At 56.9% G+C, this 18881-nt stretch overlaps 1 protein-coding gene across 1 annotated transcript in view; it reads left to right on the forward strand.

Moving 5' to 3' along the window:
* Window positions 1–4196: 4196 nt before the first annotated feature.
* MYRF (myelin regulatory factor) overlaps window positions 4197–18881 on the forward strand; it is a gene marked incomplete at both ends in the record, with an annotated part of 63204 nt that continues 48519 nt past the window's right edge. Inside the window, one exon of the mRNA XM_082318359.1 lies at window positions 4197–4242. Coding sequence (XP_082174485.1) covers window positions 4197–4242 — 46 coding nt within the window. The remainder of the gene's footprint in view (window positions 4243–18881) is intronic.

Below are 18881 nucleotides of genomic sequence, written 5' to 3' on the forward strand. Positions count from 1 at the left end.
CAAACCCACCCAAATATTTTCATGGGTTACCTCCCAACGTACTGTATCCCGGTGGAGGAGCGGTGCCGTGGCTTGCTGGCAAGTCCTCGCGGTTGTTCTGCTTCTCACCGTGAATGCACGGAGGCTCCGTCAGAGGATAAAATCAGGCGGAGGGTTTGTCCTGGCGGAGATAACGGGTGTTTTTAGGATGTAGCCACTACCGTGTCTTGGCTGACGTATTTAAAAAGCTCTGGATAGCGAAGGAGGCCGCCTAAACCCAGTTCACGTGGGGCACGTGGAAGTTTCAGCACCTCCCGTTTAACGCAGTACAAAATGTATATAATATTGCCTGTCCCTCTCTTAAATGCCGATGGGGCTGATGAGCGCAGCCTGAAGTTTGGGGAGGCGCAGGGTGATTTTTTGGTAAGGCTGCTTCCCGAAGGATAACCGGAGAAATCCAGGGAGCGAGGAAGGAAGCCTGCCGGTGTACAACCCCCTCTGACGGGGACGCAGCCCAGTTGCCCCTTGATTTTTACTGCAGTGACATTCAGCAACGTTTCTAGTAGCTCGAGCGGTCTTTAGATCGGAATCAACACTGATAGAGCCTTCATATGCTGAACAAGTGGGCGTATGGGCGCTCTGAGTATGTAACACGTAAACTGTTAGTATGAAATAGTAAATATTCCAGCTTCTCCAAGAGCTAAGCAGCAGCTTGTTTGGCATCTGGTGGCACGGTCAGATGGGGAGCGATCGCGCATCTCCCGACGCTGCTCAGCTGAACCCCGGGTTAGCGGGATGGATGGAGGGACCTGCCGTGCCCGTGGCCCCCGTACCAGGACGGAGGTGTCTGTCCCCGCTCGGTGCTGAGGAGGGAAGATAAAAAAAGAGACTAAAAAGCCTTCCAGCCCGACTGAGGGTTGGGGTGTGGGGAGGGACGGGGTGGAGGAACCGCTGAATTTTTTTTTTTTTTTTTTTGTTTTAAACTGGACTTTGAAATTTAGCGCTGGAGGGAGCGACAGCCACACCTTCCATGAGTAATATCCCTCCACCCCTTCTTGGCTCCGGCTCCCAACCAGCCGCGTGGGATAGGGAGAGCCGTGTTTGCGGAGAGCGCGACCCGGGGAGACGGGGAAGGGAGCGGGTGTGTATCTGAGGGGGAGAGACGCGGGGACCGGGCAGGACGCGGGCTGGGAGGGAGGGAGGCGGCAGAAGGGAAAGCAAACAGCACGCTGCCGTGAGGACGGGATTTCCGTCCCCTGGCGCTGCTTTCTGTGCAGCGATTAAAGCCATCAAAGCGATGCCTTTTACATTTTGGGGTTCAGATCCCTTGAGGGTTACACGAGTGCAACCCTGCGACGCTGGGTTCCCGGCTCGTTGCAGTGAGGGACCAGCTGCTCTCGCCCCTTTCGGGAAGGGACGAGGCGGGGTGCGAAGCATCAGGAGGCCATGGCCAACCTCTCTTTTCCCGTTCGTTAGGTCCAGGGAGGGAGCCAGCAGCACTCCTGGGGACAGAGAGCCGAGCAGTACTGGGAGGCGAACGTGCACGAAGAACAAGAAGGTGAGGAGGACCCAGGCCATCCATACCTCGCTCGATCCGGACACCGGGGAAGGAGCAAAGATGGGTGAAGCAGCCCTAGGGGGGCTGTTGGGTCCGAGCGGCTTGGGATCAGCAGACACAACTTGTGTTTCCCAGGCTGCCTGCTTGGATCGGGCCGAGTGCAGCCACACCAACGTCCGCCTTCCCAGGGCAAAGCGGGAGTAAGTTAGTCGCTGACGGATCTTACTCCTACGATAACGTAGCGGGTGATGCTGCGCTAACGGTACCACGTAGGTGAAACCCTGTTGAGCCTGGCTGCTGGGCTACCGTGGCCGTACGCTGGGTACAAATACCTGGCTCGCTAAATGCGGTTGCCCAAAGGCACCGAGTTATTTCGGAAATTATTTCTGGGCCGTTGGCCTGCCTCTCCTTATGGTAATTTCACAGCACGGACAACAGAAACAAGTATTTTGTTTATCCTGCTCCGCCACGGTACGTCCTCGGAGTATTTTTCAGGACGGTTTGCTGGGGTGGCGGCCGCTCTGCTGCGGTTTGCGTCGTTAGCGGGCTGCGCTCAACGGGCTTCCCGCCTCTCGTTAGCGGGGCTGGGAGGGCTGGCCGGTCCGCGCCGTCTCGTTGCCACCGAGGAAAGGCGAGAGGTGCCACGGTTTTCTTTTAAGCGAGTTGGTGCACAGGAGTTTGCACCTCGGGGGTGGGAATCCCAGGCAAACACCGGCACGGTCGCTCCAGAGGCTTACAAATCCGAGAGGGATCGGTCTCGGGGTCGTTTGCCTTTCAACTCTTTTGATCATCTTTGGACCCGGCTTTAGGGTCCAATGCCATAACAGGCGGGAACTTGTTCTTCTGCCAGCTTGGCCTCTTTACAGGTTCTCTTGCCGGCTTTGACAGTCACCGGTGAAGCGACCCAGAACAGCCTTGGCCTTCCCTTGTTGTTTTATTGTGCCCGAGCAGCTGAAGCTCCAGCTCCCTCCTGCCGCTCCTGTAATTTATTAGCTCTGAGAGACGCGTAGGTGATGCGCCATAGGCCTGATGGCACAAGAATAAGACTTATTAAAAATAAGATGTTGTAGCGAACCATCCGGGAGCACAGGGGAGGTTCTGCAAGCGAGACCTGGCCGGCAGCGAGCAGCGACTCGAAGGGGGAGGCTCTCCCGCGCCCGGGTAGCGCTGAGCTGGATGCTCAGCTCCCGTACGTGCCTGCGAGCGTCTTCTGCTGCGTTCTCGAGTGAAACTCGGGTGCCCGGGGCCGTGGGCTCGCTGGGAGGTTTATCCTTCACGTCTCCATGCCGGAGCAGCGATAACGTGCTGCTGGGAGGGCGAGGGACTGAGGCTCGGGGCTTGAATCCTTAGCAGGAGCGTTTAGTTCTGGGGTCTGATCTAATCCAGCCTAACACCTAACCTGGCACCGGCCGGATTTAGGCCTGGGCTAGCGCTCGGGCTCCACGGCGAAAATAACTTTTTTTTTTTTGCTTTCTTCCCATGTAGCTTGTGCCTGAGGATGGGGGAGGTGAGCGTGTGCGCAGGAACAAGGGGCGTGGGGGAACAGAGAATAACAATTGTCTTAATGGAAAGAGAGAGGGAGAGGGAGAAGAAAAAAGGGCTGTTGAGCTCTTTCTCTCCATCCCCGAAATAATAGACCTATTACTATCCCCAAACCTCGGCCCCCCTCCCCTCCCCGCTCCCCTCCCCAGAGAAGAATTGGTCACTGCACAGCTGTGCGAGCGAGAAAAATATATTTATATATATAAGAGAATCTGCCCTTCTGAATTGGTTTGTGGGGATGGACAAAACCTCATTGTGCGCTTTATCTGCCCCGAAGAGAATGGTCCCACAGTCTTTGGCTGGCAGGGGCTCGGCGTTTGGTTAACTGTGGTCAGATAACTGTAACTTCATTTAGATACTGTACTGTTATTTATTTTTTTTTCTTTTTTTTTTTCTTTTTTTTTTTTTTTTGGAGGCATTCTTATTGATTGTGGGCACATCTGGGGAAGCAAACACAACCGTCCCTTCCCCCAGTGCTGGAAGGATGTTTTTATTTTGGGGGGGGGGATTTGTGGCTGGTTTTGAGAGCAGGGGTCGGCCCCGAGGGGCTTGGTGCTGTTGGAAAAAGTCTTTTGGAAGGGGAAAAACAAACAAACAAACAAACAAAACAAAACCAACCCACGAATGGGGCTGTGGAGGGGGAGAGGGGCTCTGGGGGAGCCCCGGGTACCGGGACGGGCTCTCCCTGCCGGCGGGGGCGAGGAGGAGGAGAGGGAGAGGAGGAGGAGGAGAGGAGGAGGAGGAGGAGGAGGAGGAGGAGGAGGAGGAGGAGGAGCGGGGCCGGGCGGCGGAGGGCGGGCAGGAGGGAGGGAGGGAGGAGCGCGGCAGCCCAAGTTTGGGGGCAGCGCTCGGCGGGTGCTCGGCGGAGGCCGATGGGCAGCGAGCGGCCGCGCTGGGCGCCGGGAGCGGGGCCGGGAGCGGGGCCGGGAGCGGGGCCGGGAGCGGGGCCGGGCGGAGCCCGCGGCGGTGCGGGGCGCTGAGGGCGGCGGCGGCGGGGGCTCTCCCCTGCGGAGCGCGGAGCTGCGGGACCCCCCGCGCCCAGCCCCCGGCCCGGCCCGGGGGGATGCCCCGCTGCAGGCAGCGAGCCTAGCCCGGCCGGCTGGTGCATGGCACAGCTATGGAGGTGGTGGACGAGACGGAGGCTCTGCAGCGGTTTTTTGAAGGTAAGGGGCGACCCGCTCGGTGCCAGCCCTCTCCCTCGGGGTGGCCCCTGAGCCCCGCCGGGGCACGGCCGTCGCCTCGTCCAGCGCCCGAGCGGCACCGCGTCGCCCTGCCCGGGCGGAATCGAGGCGCGGGTGGGCGTCCGTCGGTGGCCCGCGCTCGCATGGCGAGGGCCCGGCCCGGCGAGGGCTGGGGAGCGCGTGGCGTCGTACCTAGGATGCCCGCCGCCGCCCCGGCGAGGGCCTCGGGATGGCCCTGGGAGCAGGCTGCTGACGGCCGCGCTGGCGTACGGACCGCAGGCGTCACCGCGGGGCCAAACTCCTGGCCACCCTCTCTGCTCGCCTCGGGACCGGCAGCCTCCCCACCCGTCCCCTGAGCCGTGGCCACTGGGCGCAGCGCGTTGGAAGCAGGCTCGCCGCTGTGCGTTTTACTGGGGAAATCGCTCCTCTTTGCTCTCGAAGATCGCTGGTCCTACGCAGGGGTGTCCAGCAGCGGACCCCGCGCCGTCTCTTAATCCGCGTCTGTAGGCCAGCGCCGTCCAGCCAGAGCCCGGACCCCTTTGGGCGCCACGTGCCTGCGGATCGGAGCCTCCTTCCCATCGGTGCAAACCAAAGACAGCTTGTACCGAAACCAACGGTGGAAAAGCGGGTGTAAAGAGAATTTAGCCTCTATCAAGCCGAGGTGAAATGCGGTTGCTCGTGGCAGCCGAGGATTTGGTAGGGCTGAGCTGTGTGGCTGGGGAGGCGTTGGGACCCCGATGCCCTTTGTTGTTCCTCCCAGGGCTCAGTGTTCCTTGTCCCCGCTCTGGCTTTGTTGGCAGACTTCACTCTTCCTTGTTGACCGTTATCGCTCTTTCTTTCTCGCTTGTTGCCTTTGTTTCCCTCTTTCTGGTGCTGCGCCCCGCACCGCGTGCCCCTTGTTCTCCGCTGGGCCGTTTGCCAGGCAGAGCTTTCGGTTGCGCGGGCTGTGCACCTTGGCGTGAGCCCCCGGCATGCGGATGCGCGGGTCCTGGGGCAACAACGCGCCCGTCGCAGCCAGGCTCCGTTGCGTCAACGTGCCCCGGTGGCGGAGCTGGGGGCCGCTGGGGTGGACCCCGGGCCGTGGAGAGCTGGATGTGCGCGCACAGGTTGGCTCCGGAGCCCGGATCCCCTCCGGAGTCCTGGGGCTTGGCCTGCGGTGGGATCGGGCAGCGTCGGCTGGGGCGGTTGGGGCGAGAGGACCGCGTCCCTTCTGTTTCTGTGGCTGGTGGAAGGCCTTAACCTCGGGCGGAAAGCGAAGACGCACCGCAAACAAGATGCTCTCGGGAGCGAACGGAGGCTCAAGCTGCTTACTTCTCACTTTCCTCTCTGCTGGCATCCGTGTGATGCCTCGGTAGTGCATCTCTTCTTCTTCAAAGGAAAAAGCATCCCCTGTTTGTTCCAGCCGCGATTCTGGATTCCCGGGAGCGACAGGATTAGCGCGGATGGGAAGCCTCTCCACGCGGGCTCTTATCGCGGGCTCCCAGCCGCTGTTCTCTTCAGCCTTCAGGGGACTCGTTTTGGTTTTAGGGTTTCACTTGGACCGATCTCCTAAATCCTGCCACCCACCTCCCGTCCGCCGGGCACCTCCCCGCCGGCCTGCACAGCCCCTGCTCAGCACCCCGACGTCGTCTGCAGGCCTTAGGCTTCAACTGTCTGTCCCTTCTTTTGTAGAAGTGGAATTTCTCCCCCAGAGCATCTTTTTATAGGGTAGAAGGTTTCTTTCCGTCTGTCTTGTTCTTTCTGGGTGCTGCGGGCGATCCAGCCTGAGCAGGGGGCTGGATGAGTGACCTCAAGAGGTCCCTGCCAACCTCAGCCATTCTGGGATTCCTTCTTCCTCCTTCCTTCTTTCTCTTTTTATCGTGGTCTTTTTCTTTTTGCCTCTTTCTCCTTCTTTCTGTCTGTCTGTCTGTCTCTCTCCTTTGAATTAAAACCATCTCGTCCCTGTAAAAAGCGAGGGAAACTGGGGCTGAAGGATATTCCCTACCGTCTGCTGTTTGCTTACTTGTATAACTCCCTTTTTAGAACTTCTCTGAGCTTCGTTTTTTTTTTTGTGGAGCCCAACAGGGCTGGTTTTATTTCCTTTGGGCAGCTAGATCCCTCCGGCGGTGTTATTAAAGAGCACCTCTTACCCCACAGCGTTTGAGGGTGAGAGGGGAAGAGGAGCAAGTTCCACCGCGAAGGCTTGCTGCTCAGTTCGGTTTACGCAGCGAGCGAAGAAACGAGGTTCTGTCCTTTTGCGCACGCTTTAATCGTGGCGCTCCGAAGGAGCGAGCGCCCAAACTCATCCTCCGTTGTTTGGAAGCAAAGCTCAGCGCCTTAAATTGCTGGCTTTGCAGCGCGGAGTCGGATTTGCCCTGGAATCTCGCTGTCCTGAAGAATTAATGGGTTCTGGATGCGTAACGTAGTGGTGAACAATAGATCTGGTAGAGTTTATTAATTTGCAGGAATAAATTCAGTGGTAGAACCGATTCCTCGCTACCCCATCACTTCTTTAAAAGGCGTCTGCTGATTCCCCTCCCGGGGGAACGCGTGTTCAAACCATATCGTTCTCATTTAGTGAAATATTTTTTCTTCTCACAGATCATCTTCTTGCCAAGTGGAGATTTTTACGCTAAAGGGATTTCTTCCCGTACACTGAAAAACCTGAAATAATTTGGGAATTCCCTTTCCTTTGCTTGACTCTGATTGGCACGGGATCGGAGCCTGCTGTAAGCAATCCCACCACATTTGAGAGTAATCCTTTAGTGCCTGTATGGCACTCGGTATTTCAAAGTGTCAGACGAGGATTAGCTGGTCTCTTCTCCCAGACTTTTGGGGAGCGGGGGCTGCGCCGGCTGAGGCGTGGAAGAGAACTGGTGCCTGTGACGATTCCCGACCCTGGCGTTCGGCTGGCTCCAGCAACGCGTCCCATCGCAGAGCAGGGCTCGTTCTGGGGAGCCGCTGCTCCCAGGATCTCCGATCCACTTGCCCGCCTCCGGTTTTCTCAGCCACAAGAGATGGACTTTTATTTCCATAAAGAGGGCTCTCAGTATTTGCTCGGGCAGGTTATCCTTCTTTCCCTGGAACGCAGTCGTCCGCTCTTTGAGAGCGAGATCGGAGACGTGCGAGGACGGAGAAGCAGAAGGACGGTGCGAAAAGCCTAGGGCTGCGCTCGGATGTTGGGGAAGGGGCCGGGGAACAGCGTACGCAGCTCTGAGAGAAGAGGCGGATCGGGCATAACTTCACACCCTCCCGGGATGCAGATGCTGGGAGCGCGAGTCTGAGCGTCCTCGAGGTGCGTCCCGCGTTAGGAAGGTCAGCGCCGTCCTGGTTTGTGTTAGCGCGGCTGGTAAATGCGGTTGGTGGTGCCCAGGACCATCCTGGCGAGGGGAGCTTGGGCAGCCAGCTGGGAAAGCTCGGAGCGTGGGACGCTGGGGCTTCTGGCAGAGGTAAAGGAGCTCAGTTTGGTCTTTCCATAGCATTGGGAGTGTTTACCCAGAGCATTTGTATTTTGTATCAAAGGAAAAGGAGAGAGTTGAAAGCGTCTGACCCTTGGCTGGCATCCTGCTAGAAACCTTACCTTCCTCCCTGCCTACCGCTGGCGTAAGGGAAACAGTTACGACAGAGCTCAGCTATTCGGGATCCCTCTCTCTCTCGGCTAATTTATGAGATAAGAGGTTGTTAAAGAATGTATATCGGGAAAGATGTGCGGAGCAGGGCCTGGGGGGCAGGGGAGCGGGCGGTTTGGCGGCTGGCTGAATGGGGAGAGGGCAAGAAACGGAGAAAGAAGAGCGAACGCTAAAAGCTTGGAGGATTTGGGGTTGAAGCGTAGTTGGGAAAGGCAGTAGCTGCTTAAGCAGAAAGGGCCAGATTTCAGCGAGGGCACGCGAGTCCTGCGCAACGAAGCGGCCCTTTACAGTGTCCCACGAGTGGCTGGAGCGCTCGGCAGCGTGCGCTTGTCGAGCGTCCGTCTGTCCGTGCGTGCCCGAGCGGGGCGCGGGATCGTGCTTGCGGCCGGAGGGGTCGCGGGAGCCCCGGGGCTGGGAGCGAGCAAGCGAGCACCGGGCGTTTTATCAGCAAGGCAGCAAGCGTGTTTGACTTAGGGAATGTTTTTGCCCGTAGGAGCGCGTGTGTACGGGCGTTAATGGTACGGGTTGCTTTCTTGGTGGTTTTTATTGCGTATTGGGGAGAGTAGGAAACGCTGCCTTGCAGCCCGGCACGAGGAGGTCTGGGCCATCGCCCCGTTTTCCTTGGATGAAGAAATGCGAAATGATGGGGCCGAGGCAGAGAGCCGAAGCCAGGGCTCCCGGGATTGCGCCTCGTCCGCCGCGCTGCGTCGGGAGGGCTGGGTCTCTGTGCCGTGCGTCCGCAGGAGGATTTGGTGGCGGATGGGAACGAGCAGAGAAGGATTTCACTGGTAAAACTTCCACTGGTGTAAAACCGAAGCCACGAGGTTAAGGGAAGAGGAACGATGGTTTCCCTTCAGAGCTGGCCAGCACCTCGCGGTGGGGTGAGGAGGCTGGAAGGGCTCTGGCTGCTGGCCGTGCTGGTGACGGAGGAACAAGGGGCTGCTGCGGAGCCTTTCCTGGCTGCTTAGGGGTGCGGAGGGGAGGCCGGTGGCTTCTCGAGGCTGAAAAGAGCAGGAGCAGAAAGGGCAGGGGGAGGCTGGACCCAGGGCCTCGGGAGCAGAGGCAGAAGGCACACGTGCAAACCGGGACAACCGGCCCCACGTACCTTTGTAGGCACCTGGGCTTGATGTAGCGATGCAACTCCAGCGGGTCAGAGCATCTAGTTCCTTGGAATGCTGTGAAAGAACGGCTTTTTTGGGAGCTGGGCTTCACGCTCGCTGTTCACCCTCTGCCTGTCCAGCGGCTGTCTGGCCCTCAGCCTGCATCCCCCAAACGCATCTTCGAGCTCCGGCGCTGTGCCGGGGAGCGGATTTCCTGCGCCGCTTGCACGGAGCGGTTTGTGGCGAGAGTAAGGGCAGAGGGAAAGCAGCGGGGAAAGGAACCCACGCGAAAAGCTCAACGCGATCTTTGCTGCGGGCGCTTTGTGCCTAGACCCGACCCTCGGGAGGAGCGGGGTCGGGGAAGCGGTGGCTTTGCAGCGTGACGGCCTCTCCAGGGCCTGGCTGGCGCGGCGGGGAAGGTAAGAGGCTTTGTGCGGGGTGCTTTGCTGGCCGGAGTTAGCCCGTGACAGAATGGTCCTGGGGAACCTGGTACAGCACAAACACATGACCGTCCCTCCTGGTAATCCCCTCGCAGACCCAAATCCCAGCGTGTAGCAGCAGCCTCCCAGCCTCCTCCCCGGCCCTCCCACTCTTCCCTGAGGGAATAGAAAAACCAGCAGGCAGCAGCCCTGGGACCTAGACAAGCCGAGCTGGGCAGCGTAATGGCAGAGGGGGAGAGCAGGGACGCAGCGGGAGCTTGACGTCTGCTCTCACCATGCTCAGGATGCGCTGGATCCGAGCAGGTAACGGCACAGATCCCCCAGCCCTTCCCCGGCTCAGCTCGCTTTCCGCTCTGCCTCTCCATCTCTCTTCCCAGTGTGATTGCTTTCTGGTTCTCCTCTCTCTGTCCTCTATTTCGAGCTTCCCCTGCTCACCCAGCTTGGTGTCTGCCTCTGGTCGGCACATGCCCTTAACAAGAGCAGGTAACACGAGGCTGCTGGTGAACCCAACTCCATCCTAGGGCCGAAGAAGAGGAGGGAAAAGAGAAAAAGGTTCCCTTGAGCTCATCGCCAGCAGTCTGCAGCGCTTGGCTGAGGCATTCCTGCCACCTCCATCCCAGCAGGACCAGCAGCAGGAGCTTCCCAGAGTCTTCAGCCAAAGAGCTCGTCCTCGTCCGCTCCCCTGGGCAAGGCTAGTGCAGAACAGTCTGCTTCCAGCGTGGTCTTCTGACTGTGCTGGTACTTCTCTGGGGTCTGCCCTCTCTCCCCAGTTTCTCCGAAACTCCATTTTTCTGGATGGGAAAAGGACAGGAGACATCCAGATGGAGTCAGGCCAGAGAGCTGTTTGTAGGAGGGTGGATCCCTTGAGACGTCTGATAAGGGGTGGGTTGTGATTCAGAAAGAGCGACGTGAGCACACGCTTGCAGAGGCTCCGTCGGCGACGGGGAGAGGTGCTTTGCCCGTGGTCTGGTTAACGTGTCTTCCACAGGTTGCTGTCCCGGGAGCGATGCCTGGACACGGACCGGGAGGGGGTTTGGGAGGAGGGAGCAGAGGTGGCCGCCGGGGCAGATGAGAAGGGAGTCGTGCTGGAGGTGGGACCGGGCTGATGGAAATGGGCACGTTGGTGACTCAGAGATCCGGCTGACCCGCGCCGCTCCAGGTGCCCGCGCTGGGGTTGCGCAAGGGCTGCTGCATGCAAGGGTATGGGAAAGAGATGCCGGTCAAGAAGGAGCCTTACTGGGGGGCTGGTAGGCAGGGTTTCCCTCCGCTCCCTCTCCCTTTTCTTCTGGAGCAAAGCATTCACTAGGGCTGACCTTCTGGGGCCAGAGTCATCCCAGCTGCCATGCCACTGGCATGGCAATAAACGTGGGATAAAATGGCTCCTGGGCATGGTTGGCCTGGAGGGAGGGGGGCTTTGCCTGGAGAGAGGGGGGCTTTGCCTGAAGAGAGGGGGGCTTTGCCTGGAGAAGTGCAACCCCACCCCAGTGGTGCACAGGGAAATTGCTCTCCCCGTTTCTGCCTCCTCTCATAGCTCAGTGGTCTTCTTTTTGCTTTCTGCTTTCACCCCATTTTCTGCTCTGCTGTTGTTCCCTGCCCACGGTCACTTAGTGAGAAATAAAACCAGAAGAGGCCTTTCGAAGGAGGAGAGATGGGGCCCTGCTGCACTTGCTGCCTTCTGCTTAGGAGCCTTGTGGATTCCTCCTGTTGGGACAAGACCTGGGTGACCGGCGCTGGGAGCTGTGCTAGGAGGGTGCCAGGCTGTGGCCAACGAACCCCTGGCCTGCAGCAGTGCCGCAGGGGTCTGCCCGTCCTCTGTGCTGCCCAAACGGGGTCCTGGACCATGGCTTGGCATCCCTCCAGCGCGTCTCTGCCTGGGGATTTCCCTGCCTGGGGATGGCGTTGCCCCGGCAGAGCGTTGCAGAGCTTGCCGGGTAACCCCCTTGCCTCTTTCCAGTAGTGTTGCTGATTGGACTTGGACTTTGCACTCTCTGATAAGAACCCCAGTAAGCTAGATGTGTCTGAGGAATGATTAACTAGCATGTGCGTTGCCAGAGGACAGGGGAGCAGCTGCGACTGGAGACGCAAACAGGAGCAGGCTTGTGGCTTTTGGGCCCAAGCTGGTGCTTGCCAGATGCCCCTCCTATGTGCCAGCTCGTGGGGCAGCATCCTTCAGGAGACAGAAGCCACGCCATGGCCTCCTTGGTGCTTTCCAGGCCGATAGCAGCACGAGGGGCGGACAGAGAGGGATGAGACCGTGTCAGATCGGCAGGGGAGGTGCAGAGTCCAGGGGAGGGTAGTGCTGCTGCGTAGGGAAAAGGGGCACTCTTAGAAGCAGAGGGTGGATTGCGTTGGCCACCACCCTTGGCTAGCCGGTGGCTCCCGTGGGTACACCCTCTTATTCCCACTGACTGGCCTGCTTTGGCATACCCTTGCTTATCCTCCAGACCTTGCCTCTCCCGTTGGCGCCGTTTGCCCCGCACCGCAGGGACAGAGGATGTCTTCTGGCTGGGGTGGTGGAGGTGGAGGGTCTGGTCAGCCCAGGACCCTGTGCTCCCCGCCGTCTTCCAGCACACCCTGAAGCACGTTCAGGGCATGTTTGAATGAAAGGCTTCCTTCCCAAGGGAAAGTGTAACGGGATACTCGGAGTCCACCACTTATCTCGCTGAACTTTGTCTGTTTGGATGCGGTTACTCAAAATGGCGAAAGGGAGATCTGGGAGCAGGGCTGCGGGGAGCTGGGGAGAGCGGCCAGCCCTGCCTGCGAAGCGGAGAGGCCAGATTTTGTTGTAGAATGAGAGCGAACGCTTGCGGCTTTTGCCGGCTTTTGGGGTGGTGGGGAGGAGGGCTGGTTGGCAGGCCAAGGCTGGGGTTTGAAATAGCCTCGGTGCGCTCAGATGCAGGATTTGAGGGCGGAGGCGAGGGTGGGCGAGGGGGAGCGGCCCTGGCTGGGCCACGCGGCTGCGATGACCGTCCCGTGGCATGCCCAGGGCTAGGGCCGGCGTGCGGGGCTGCAGGCAGAGGCAGGAGCCATTGCCCCCGGTGCAGCGCGGCATCAGCGCTTCGCTTTCACATCCCAGTTGCTGCGACAGAGCGGCTTGGTCATAGGAAGGCTGGCGTCAGTCTCTGCAGAGGTTAGGGTTTTCTTAGCCTCTCTGGCTTATCCTACATTTTCTTTTTTTCCTCACTCTTCCCCATCCCTCATCGCTTTTGCTCTACCCAGTCGTCTTTTCTTCAGCCGCTCTCATCGTTTGTTTGCAGTGGATTGATGGAGATGTACTGACTTATGCTCTAAGTGGTTGCAAACTGCATCAGTAGGAAGAGCAATAGAAGCGGGGCTGTGATTGCAGACCAGTGCGTGGTGTGACAGCGACTGAGCAGGCTAGCTGAAGCCGGGTGGGATGGGACCAGAAGTGAAGAAGGAGCTGATAGGCACGTGCAATGCCAACAGCCATGGTCTAGCTTTGGTGAGATCTCTGCTTTTTTTAAAAACAGTAATTAAAGCAATTTTTGCTGTGATTAATTTCCCCCCGGCCCGTCATCACCCAACGTTGCAGCAGTATATTATCTTGGGACGCTTGGGGCTCCAACCTGATCTGGTTTTCTTACCCAAGGAGAATAAGGTAGAATCATAGAATCGTCAAGGTTGGAAAAGACCCTTAAGATCATCCAGTCCAACCGTTAACCTATCACTGCTAAGTCCATCTATACCATGTCCTCGAGCACCACGTCTATCCGTTCTTTAAATCCCTCCAGGGATGGAGACTCAACCACTTCCCTGGGCAGCCTGGGCCAATGCTTCACCACCCTTTTGGTGAAGAAGTTTTTCCTAATACCCAACCCAAACCTGCCCTGGCGCAGCTTGAGGCCATTCCCTCTCGTCCCATCGCTTGTTCCTGGGGAGCAGAGACCGACCCCCCCGGCTCCAGCCTCCTTTCAAGCAGTTGTGGAGAGCGATGAGGGCTCCCCTCAGCCTCCTCTTCTCCAGGCTGAGCCCCCCCAGCTCCCCCAGCCGCTCCTCATAAGACTTGTGCTCTAAATATAGTATATCGTGCTCTAAAGATAGTATATATAGAGATTTGTGGAAGACACAGGTAGGGTTTCCAGAAGATTTGGAGGCCTAAATCCTGCAAGCTGTCTGCTTTGATGGCAAGGACCACGGAGCGTGCCAGGCCGCTCTTGCTCGCAGCCTTGAGAAGTGGGTGTGATATACAGAGTGCATTCAACTTAGTTTGGAATATGAAGATTCACTTAGTTTGTGTCTGACAATACTGATTAATCAACAACTATCATTTATGACTTTTAATCCCGTGTGCTGATTACAGCTGACTGCTAGAAATCTAGATAAACAGGAAACCAAACAACTTATCAGCCTGCTTGATCTTGGCTTCTCTCCTGTTATGACAAGCAACGGTTATGGACATCGATTCAGTAAAGCACTAAAAAGTGCGCTTTGACTTTATTGGAAATGAAACACCTGCTTAAGTAAAGCAAAAGCTTAAAAACTGTGCATTATAAGGGCCAGCAAGCCATTTCACAGTTGGCTGATAATATAATCAATGCTCCACTCAGTATAAGAGCAGAAATGGTCTTTTCCTTGATGAGGTCCCATCCAAATCAAAATCTGAGGTCAATGAGAGGTTCTGGGTAGCGGGGAGCAGCAGGATTTCTGTCCGTCTCCCCTCCCTCCTGCCTATTTTAATTCAGTCTTTGGAAAGGGCTGTTGGAGCGGAGAGGTGGATGGCGATGAGTTTTCACCCGCGGCCTAGGGGAACGTGTGGTGAAGGCAAGGGGGTGACAAATGATGTTTCATAGCTCGCCTCGTTGGTGTTGAGGGGCTGAAGGGACACAAGAAACAGCAACGAGGGGACCTGCAGACTGGGGACAGGCTTCACAGCCCGGAGTGAGAAGTTTGGGTGCTGGAGGTTGTGCTGGTGTGCAGGGGCTTGGGAAGAGGAACCGGTCAAAGTCAACCCAGTCCAACAGGATGGGCTCGTGGAAGATCAGGGTAGGGACCTTTGCTCCTCCTCTGCTTTTAGACACAGGACCTGTGGCTCTGTTACACCCAGGAGGCATCTGTGGATGCAATAGATCACGGATGATCACTGATAGAGTTTTTTACAGAATTTTCACCATGAATTCTCAGCACAGCTTTCTTAATTAAGTCAAGGCACAAATTTGTAGGTGATCGTGACATTGGGCCAAGTTTGGCTTTGAAAGAGATGAGACCGGTACCAGTGACAGCGAGCTGTGAGCTGTAGTAAAGTTGATAGCAGACACCACAAATATTTACCACCACTGGTGCAGAGCAAGGCCTTGTCCGGAGGACATAATGCGTGGGCTGGAATGCTCTCAGGTGGCTCTCTGAAGGAGAGAAGTAGTGGGGTTTACTGGGATTTTTTGTTTAAACCCTCTTCTCTGCAGTTTTAGAAACCAAACCACTCTGAGATTGAGCTTTGAGAACTAGATAGCAGGAATGGGATGGAGAAAGTTGGTCTGATGTGTCCTTGTTTTGTGTTTTAAGATGCGGGTTGGTCAGCCAGTGAACAGTCAACGTCAGCAAGCGAAAAGGGGACGTGAGTTTTAGGAGTGCAGGGTGCTCCCTGGGGATAGGCACTGCCTGAAGGAGGCTTGTGGAGGCCTCTGTTTTTTGCAGAACTAAACCCTAAGTTTTGTAGAAGTTGTTGCCGCTTTGATCAGCCTGCTCTTTAAATGGGTGAGGGTGGTGTTTGTTGGTTTAGGGCTTTTGTCAACGCAGGAGAGCCGTGTTAAATCTTTTTTTACTGTTTTACAAAGTTTATAGCACTCAATAAATCCAGAGGCTTTGTGTCAATGAGCGGTTGGGAAGCCTCATCTTGTTAAAGTGTTTGTCGTTATGGCTGGTTGCGTTGCAGCAGGGGTGAGCTCCGAACCTCTTCAGACTGGCCATGGGAGACAGGCCTTGCCCTCAAGTCTTCATGATCCAGGTGAGGTGTGGAGGAGCGGAGAGATGAGCTTCACCGCTCACAGAGGCAGCTAAGGACCGCCCGCGATAAAGTGACCTCTCCTCTCTGTTCTCATCCCTGTCTGCTCCTCTTTTCTTGCTTGACGATTTCATAAGGCCCGGGCACTGACAGTAAGTCTTTCAAGAAAATTACCTTCTAATTTTCCCTACTTTGACAGTATCGTTTCTTAAAATAAAGATGCTTAACTGAGTTTCAGGTTAGAAGGAACTATCAGATCTTCTAGCCTGACCCACGTAACAGCTTTGAGCAATGCAACCTCCAGCTGAAACTGAGGAGGAATAATAGGTTTGGTGGTTTTTTTACTGCCACGGAGAATTTATCTATGAGATTGAGGTTTGCCAGGAGAACTGTGGGGCTTCTCATCATGTGTGGTTGTGGGTTTGTGTTTCATCTGTTAAAAAAAACCCAACCAACCAACCAAAAACCCCATAGCTGTGGTTTGGGGCCTTTGCAGGAAGGAATCTGTCCTGTTGAACTGTGAGAAACTGGTCAGTCTTTGCCCTTGGCTCAGCCCCGAGAGTCTGTAGGGGCTGAGGGCTTCTCTGAGGGACTGGAGAAGTCAAAGAGACTCAGTGCAGATTGTCAGAAATTGTCAGGAATTCATTTGCTTCTGCAGTAAGCTTTTTTTTTTAAAAAAAACCAAAGAAACAAATAAAACAGTAACAGAAATTTCCAACAAGAGCGCAGCGTACAAGTCGATTAGCACATGGGCCTGACTTGCTGCTGGTCTCGCTACAGGTCTCTCTAAAAGAAAGCTCTGTGTCTGTCCTGTCAGGGGCAGAGGCCAGGTCTGCCAGCTTCTTCTAGCAGATCTTCAGGTCTCTGTGCTCTTCTGAAGGGACGAGCAGAGGTCTCTTCCAGACCAAACAGTGGGCACGTCTGCAGATGTGTTTTTCTGAGCTCCACCACCGTTTTACAGCGCAAATCCAGGCTGTTCCTTGTTGCTTTGCCTGCGTCAGCCCTTGGTGTCACAGACTTGTACCATTTTGGGGCAAGATCCATCTCTTCCTTTCTTGTACGTGTGCAGCCCTTTGCACAAGCGACTACACAGAAATAAAAGGCCAGTAACCTCGGGAATTTCTTTCGCCCCGCACGGGCGGAGATGTCACAGGGATCAGAGCCCTGGGTACGGTAAAGACAACGGATGGAGACTGCCGTGGTTGTTTAATAAGCGTGGACTGTCCTTCTGGGAAAGAGCCTGCTTGGCTTTCCGTTCTGGTGCGTGCCGGCGCGGTGTGCGGGAAGAGGCGAGGGGCGCGGGGCCGTGGCGGTACCTTGGACAGCAGTGCTTCCCAAGGGCCTTCCCAGCGCCCTTCTCCGGCCAGGAGCTCAGCTCCGGCCCTACGGACAGCCCGCAGGGAGACGGCGGGACGGTCAGCCTCTGCGGGACCGTGGCATTTTCCATAGACACAGTTGGGTGGAAAAGCTCCAGAAAGTTCCCTGAGCACCTAGAGGTGCATTAAGCTCAAAGTCCCATTTAATCGAGCTCTAGACCTAAGGCATAAGCACTGACATCCTTCGCTAGTGGCGTGGCGTTGCTCTTCCCGAGCCTCGTGTGTTTGAGCAGACTTCTAGGAGAAACCCGGGAATCTGCAGGAGGGGAAGGTGACTTTTCTATCGTGACAGAGCCCAATCCGCACAGTGAACCTCCAAAAGAAATGGAGTAGGGGTCTGGCAGGGGATGGATCCTGGCTGCGGGGTGCACCCGTGCTGTTCCACAGACATCGGCATCTGTCACAAAAGAAAGGAAAATGGGGAAATAAAGCTTGGAAAACTCCAGCAAAGCGGGCTGTGCTGTCTTGGGGGAGTTTTGGGTGGCTGAAACTCTGGTCATTCATCTTCTTGGCTTAGCTTTCCCCCCCAAAAAATTGGTCATGGCCAACATCACAGTCATTCCAGCCTTTTAGATCACCTTTCATTCGTAGCTCCCAGTGTTGTTCATAGGTAGCGAGGAATTGTCCTACAGCCTTTGGAGGGAGATTAGCTCCAGAATAAATGTTAGCACTTCTGAGGTTAAGGAATGCTTGTGACTTGTGTGTCAGCTTCCCGGGAAGCTCCCTCCGCAGCTGGGGACTGTCTGAAAGACCTGGGGCAAGGGGTGAACCCGGCGTGCTGTGCTAGAGGGAGGTGTCCGGTGGGAGCGGGGCGAAGTCAGGGCTCTCCCTGCTCCCCTTCCATGGACAACTCGTGATTTACGGAGCTGCAGTAACATGCTGTGAATGAATTTTGCTCATAGAACTCTCTTGGGAGGATCGGAGGATCCATCTGTGGATGTTGTCTATCTGGACTTTAGTAAGGCCTTTGACACTGTCTCCCACAGCATCCTCCTGGAGAAGCTGGCTGCTCACGGCTTGGATAAGTGCTCTCTGTGCTGGGTTAAAAACTGGCTGGACGGCCGAGCCCAGAGCGTGGTGGTGAATGGAGTCAAACCCAGTTGGCGGCCGGTCACCAGTGGTGTCCCCAGGGCTCAGTGTTGGGGCCGGTCCTGTTCATCATCTTCATTGATGATCTGGGTGAGGGGATCGAGGGCACCCTCAGTCAGTTTGCAGATGGCACCCAGTTGGGTGGGAGTGTCGATCTGCTGGAGGGCAGGGGGCTCTGCAGAGGGACCTGGCCAGGCCGGGTCGATGGCCCAGGCCAACTGGGTGAGGGTCAGCAAGGCTCAGGGCCGGGTCCTGCCCTGGGGGCACAGCAACCCCAGGCACCGCTGCAGGCGTGGGGAGGAGCGGCTGGGAGCTGCCCGGCGGGAAAGGGCCTGGGGGTGGTGGTCGACAGCCGCTGGACACGAGCCAGCAGGGTGCCCAGGTGGCCAAGAGGGCCAATGGCACCCTGGCTTGTATCAGGAACGGTGTGGCCAGCAGGAGCAGGGAGGTGATGGTGCCCCTGCGCTGGGCACTGGCGAGGCCGCCCCTCGAATGCTGTGCTCAGCGCTGGGCCCCGCACCCCAAGGCGGCCATGGAGGGGCTGGAGCGTGGCCAGAGCCGGGCAGCGAGGCTGGGGCAGGGGCTGGAGCACAAGGCTGGGGAGGAGCGGCTGGGGGAGCTGGGGGGGCTCAGCCTGGAGGAGAGGAGGCTGAGGGGAGCCCTCATCGCTCTCTGCAACGGCCTGAAAGGAGGCTGGAGCCGGGGGGGTCGGTCTCTGCTCCCCAGGAACAAGCGATGGGACGAGAGGGAACGGCCTCAAGCTGCGCCAGGGCAGGTTTGGGTTGGGTATTAGGAAAAACTTCTTCACCGAAAGGGCTGTCAGGGCCTGGCCCAGGCTGCCCAGGGCAGGGGCTGAGTCCCCATCCCTGGGGGTATTTAAAAGATGGGTAGACGTGGTGCTCAAGGACATGGTTTAGTGGTGGGCTTGGCAGTGCTGGGTTAATGGTTGGACTCAATGATCTTAAGGGTCTTTTCCAACCTTAACAATTCTGTGATTCTATGATCGGTGAACTGCAGTGGGGATAAGGAAATAGGAAAATATTATCAAA

The sequence above is a fragment of the Platalea leucorodia genome, assembly GCF_965183815.1.
Source record: "Platalea leucorodia genome assembly, chromosome: 7".
Lineage (NCBI taxonomy): Eukaryota > Metazoa > Chordata > Aves > Pelecaniformes > Threskiornithidae > Platalea > Platalea leucorodia.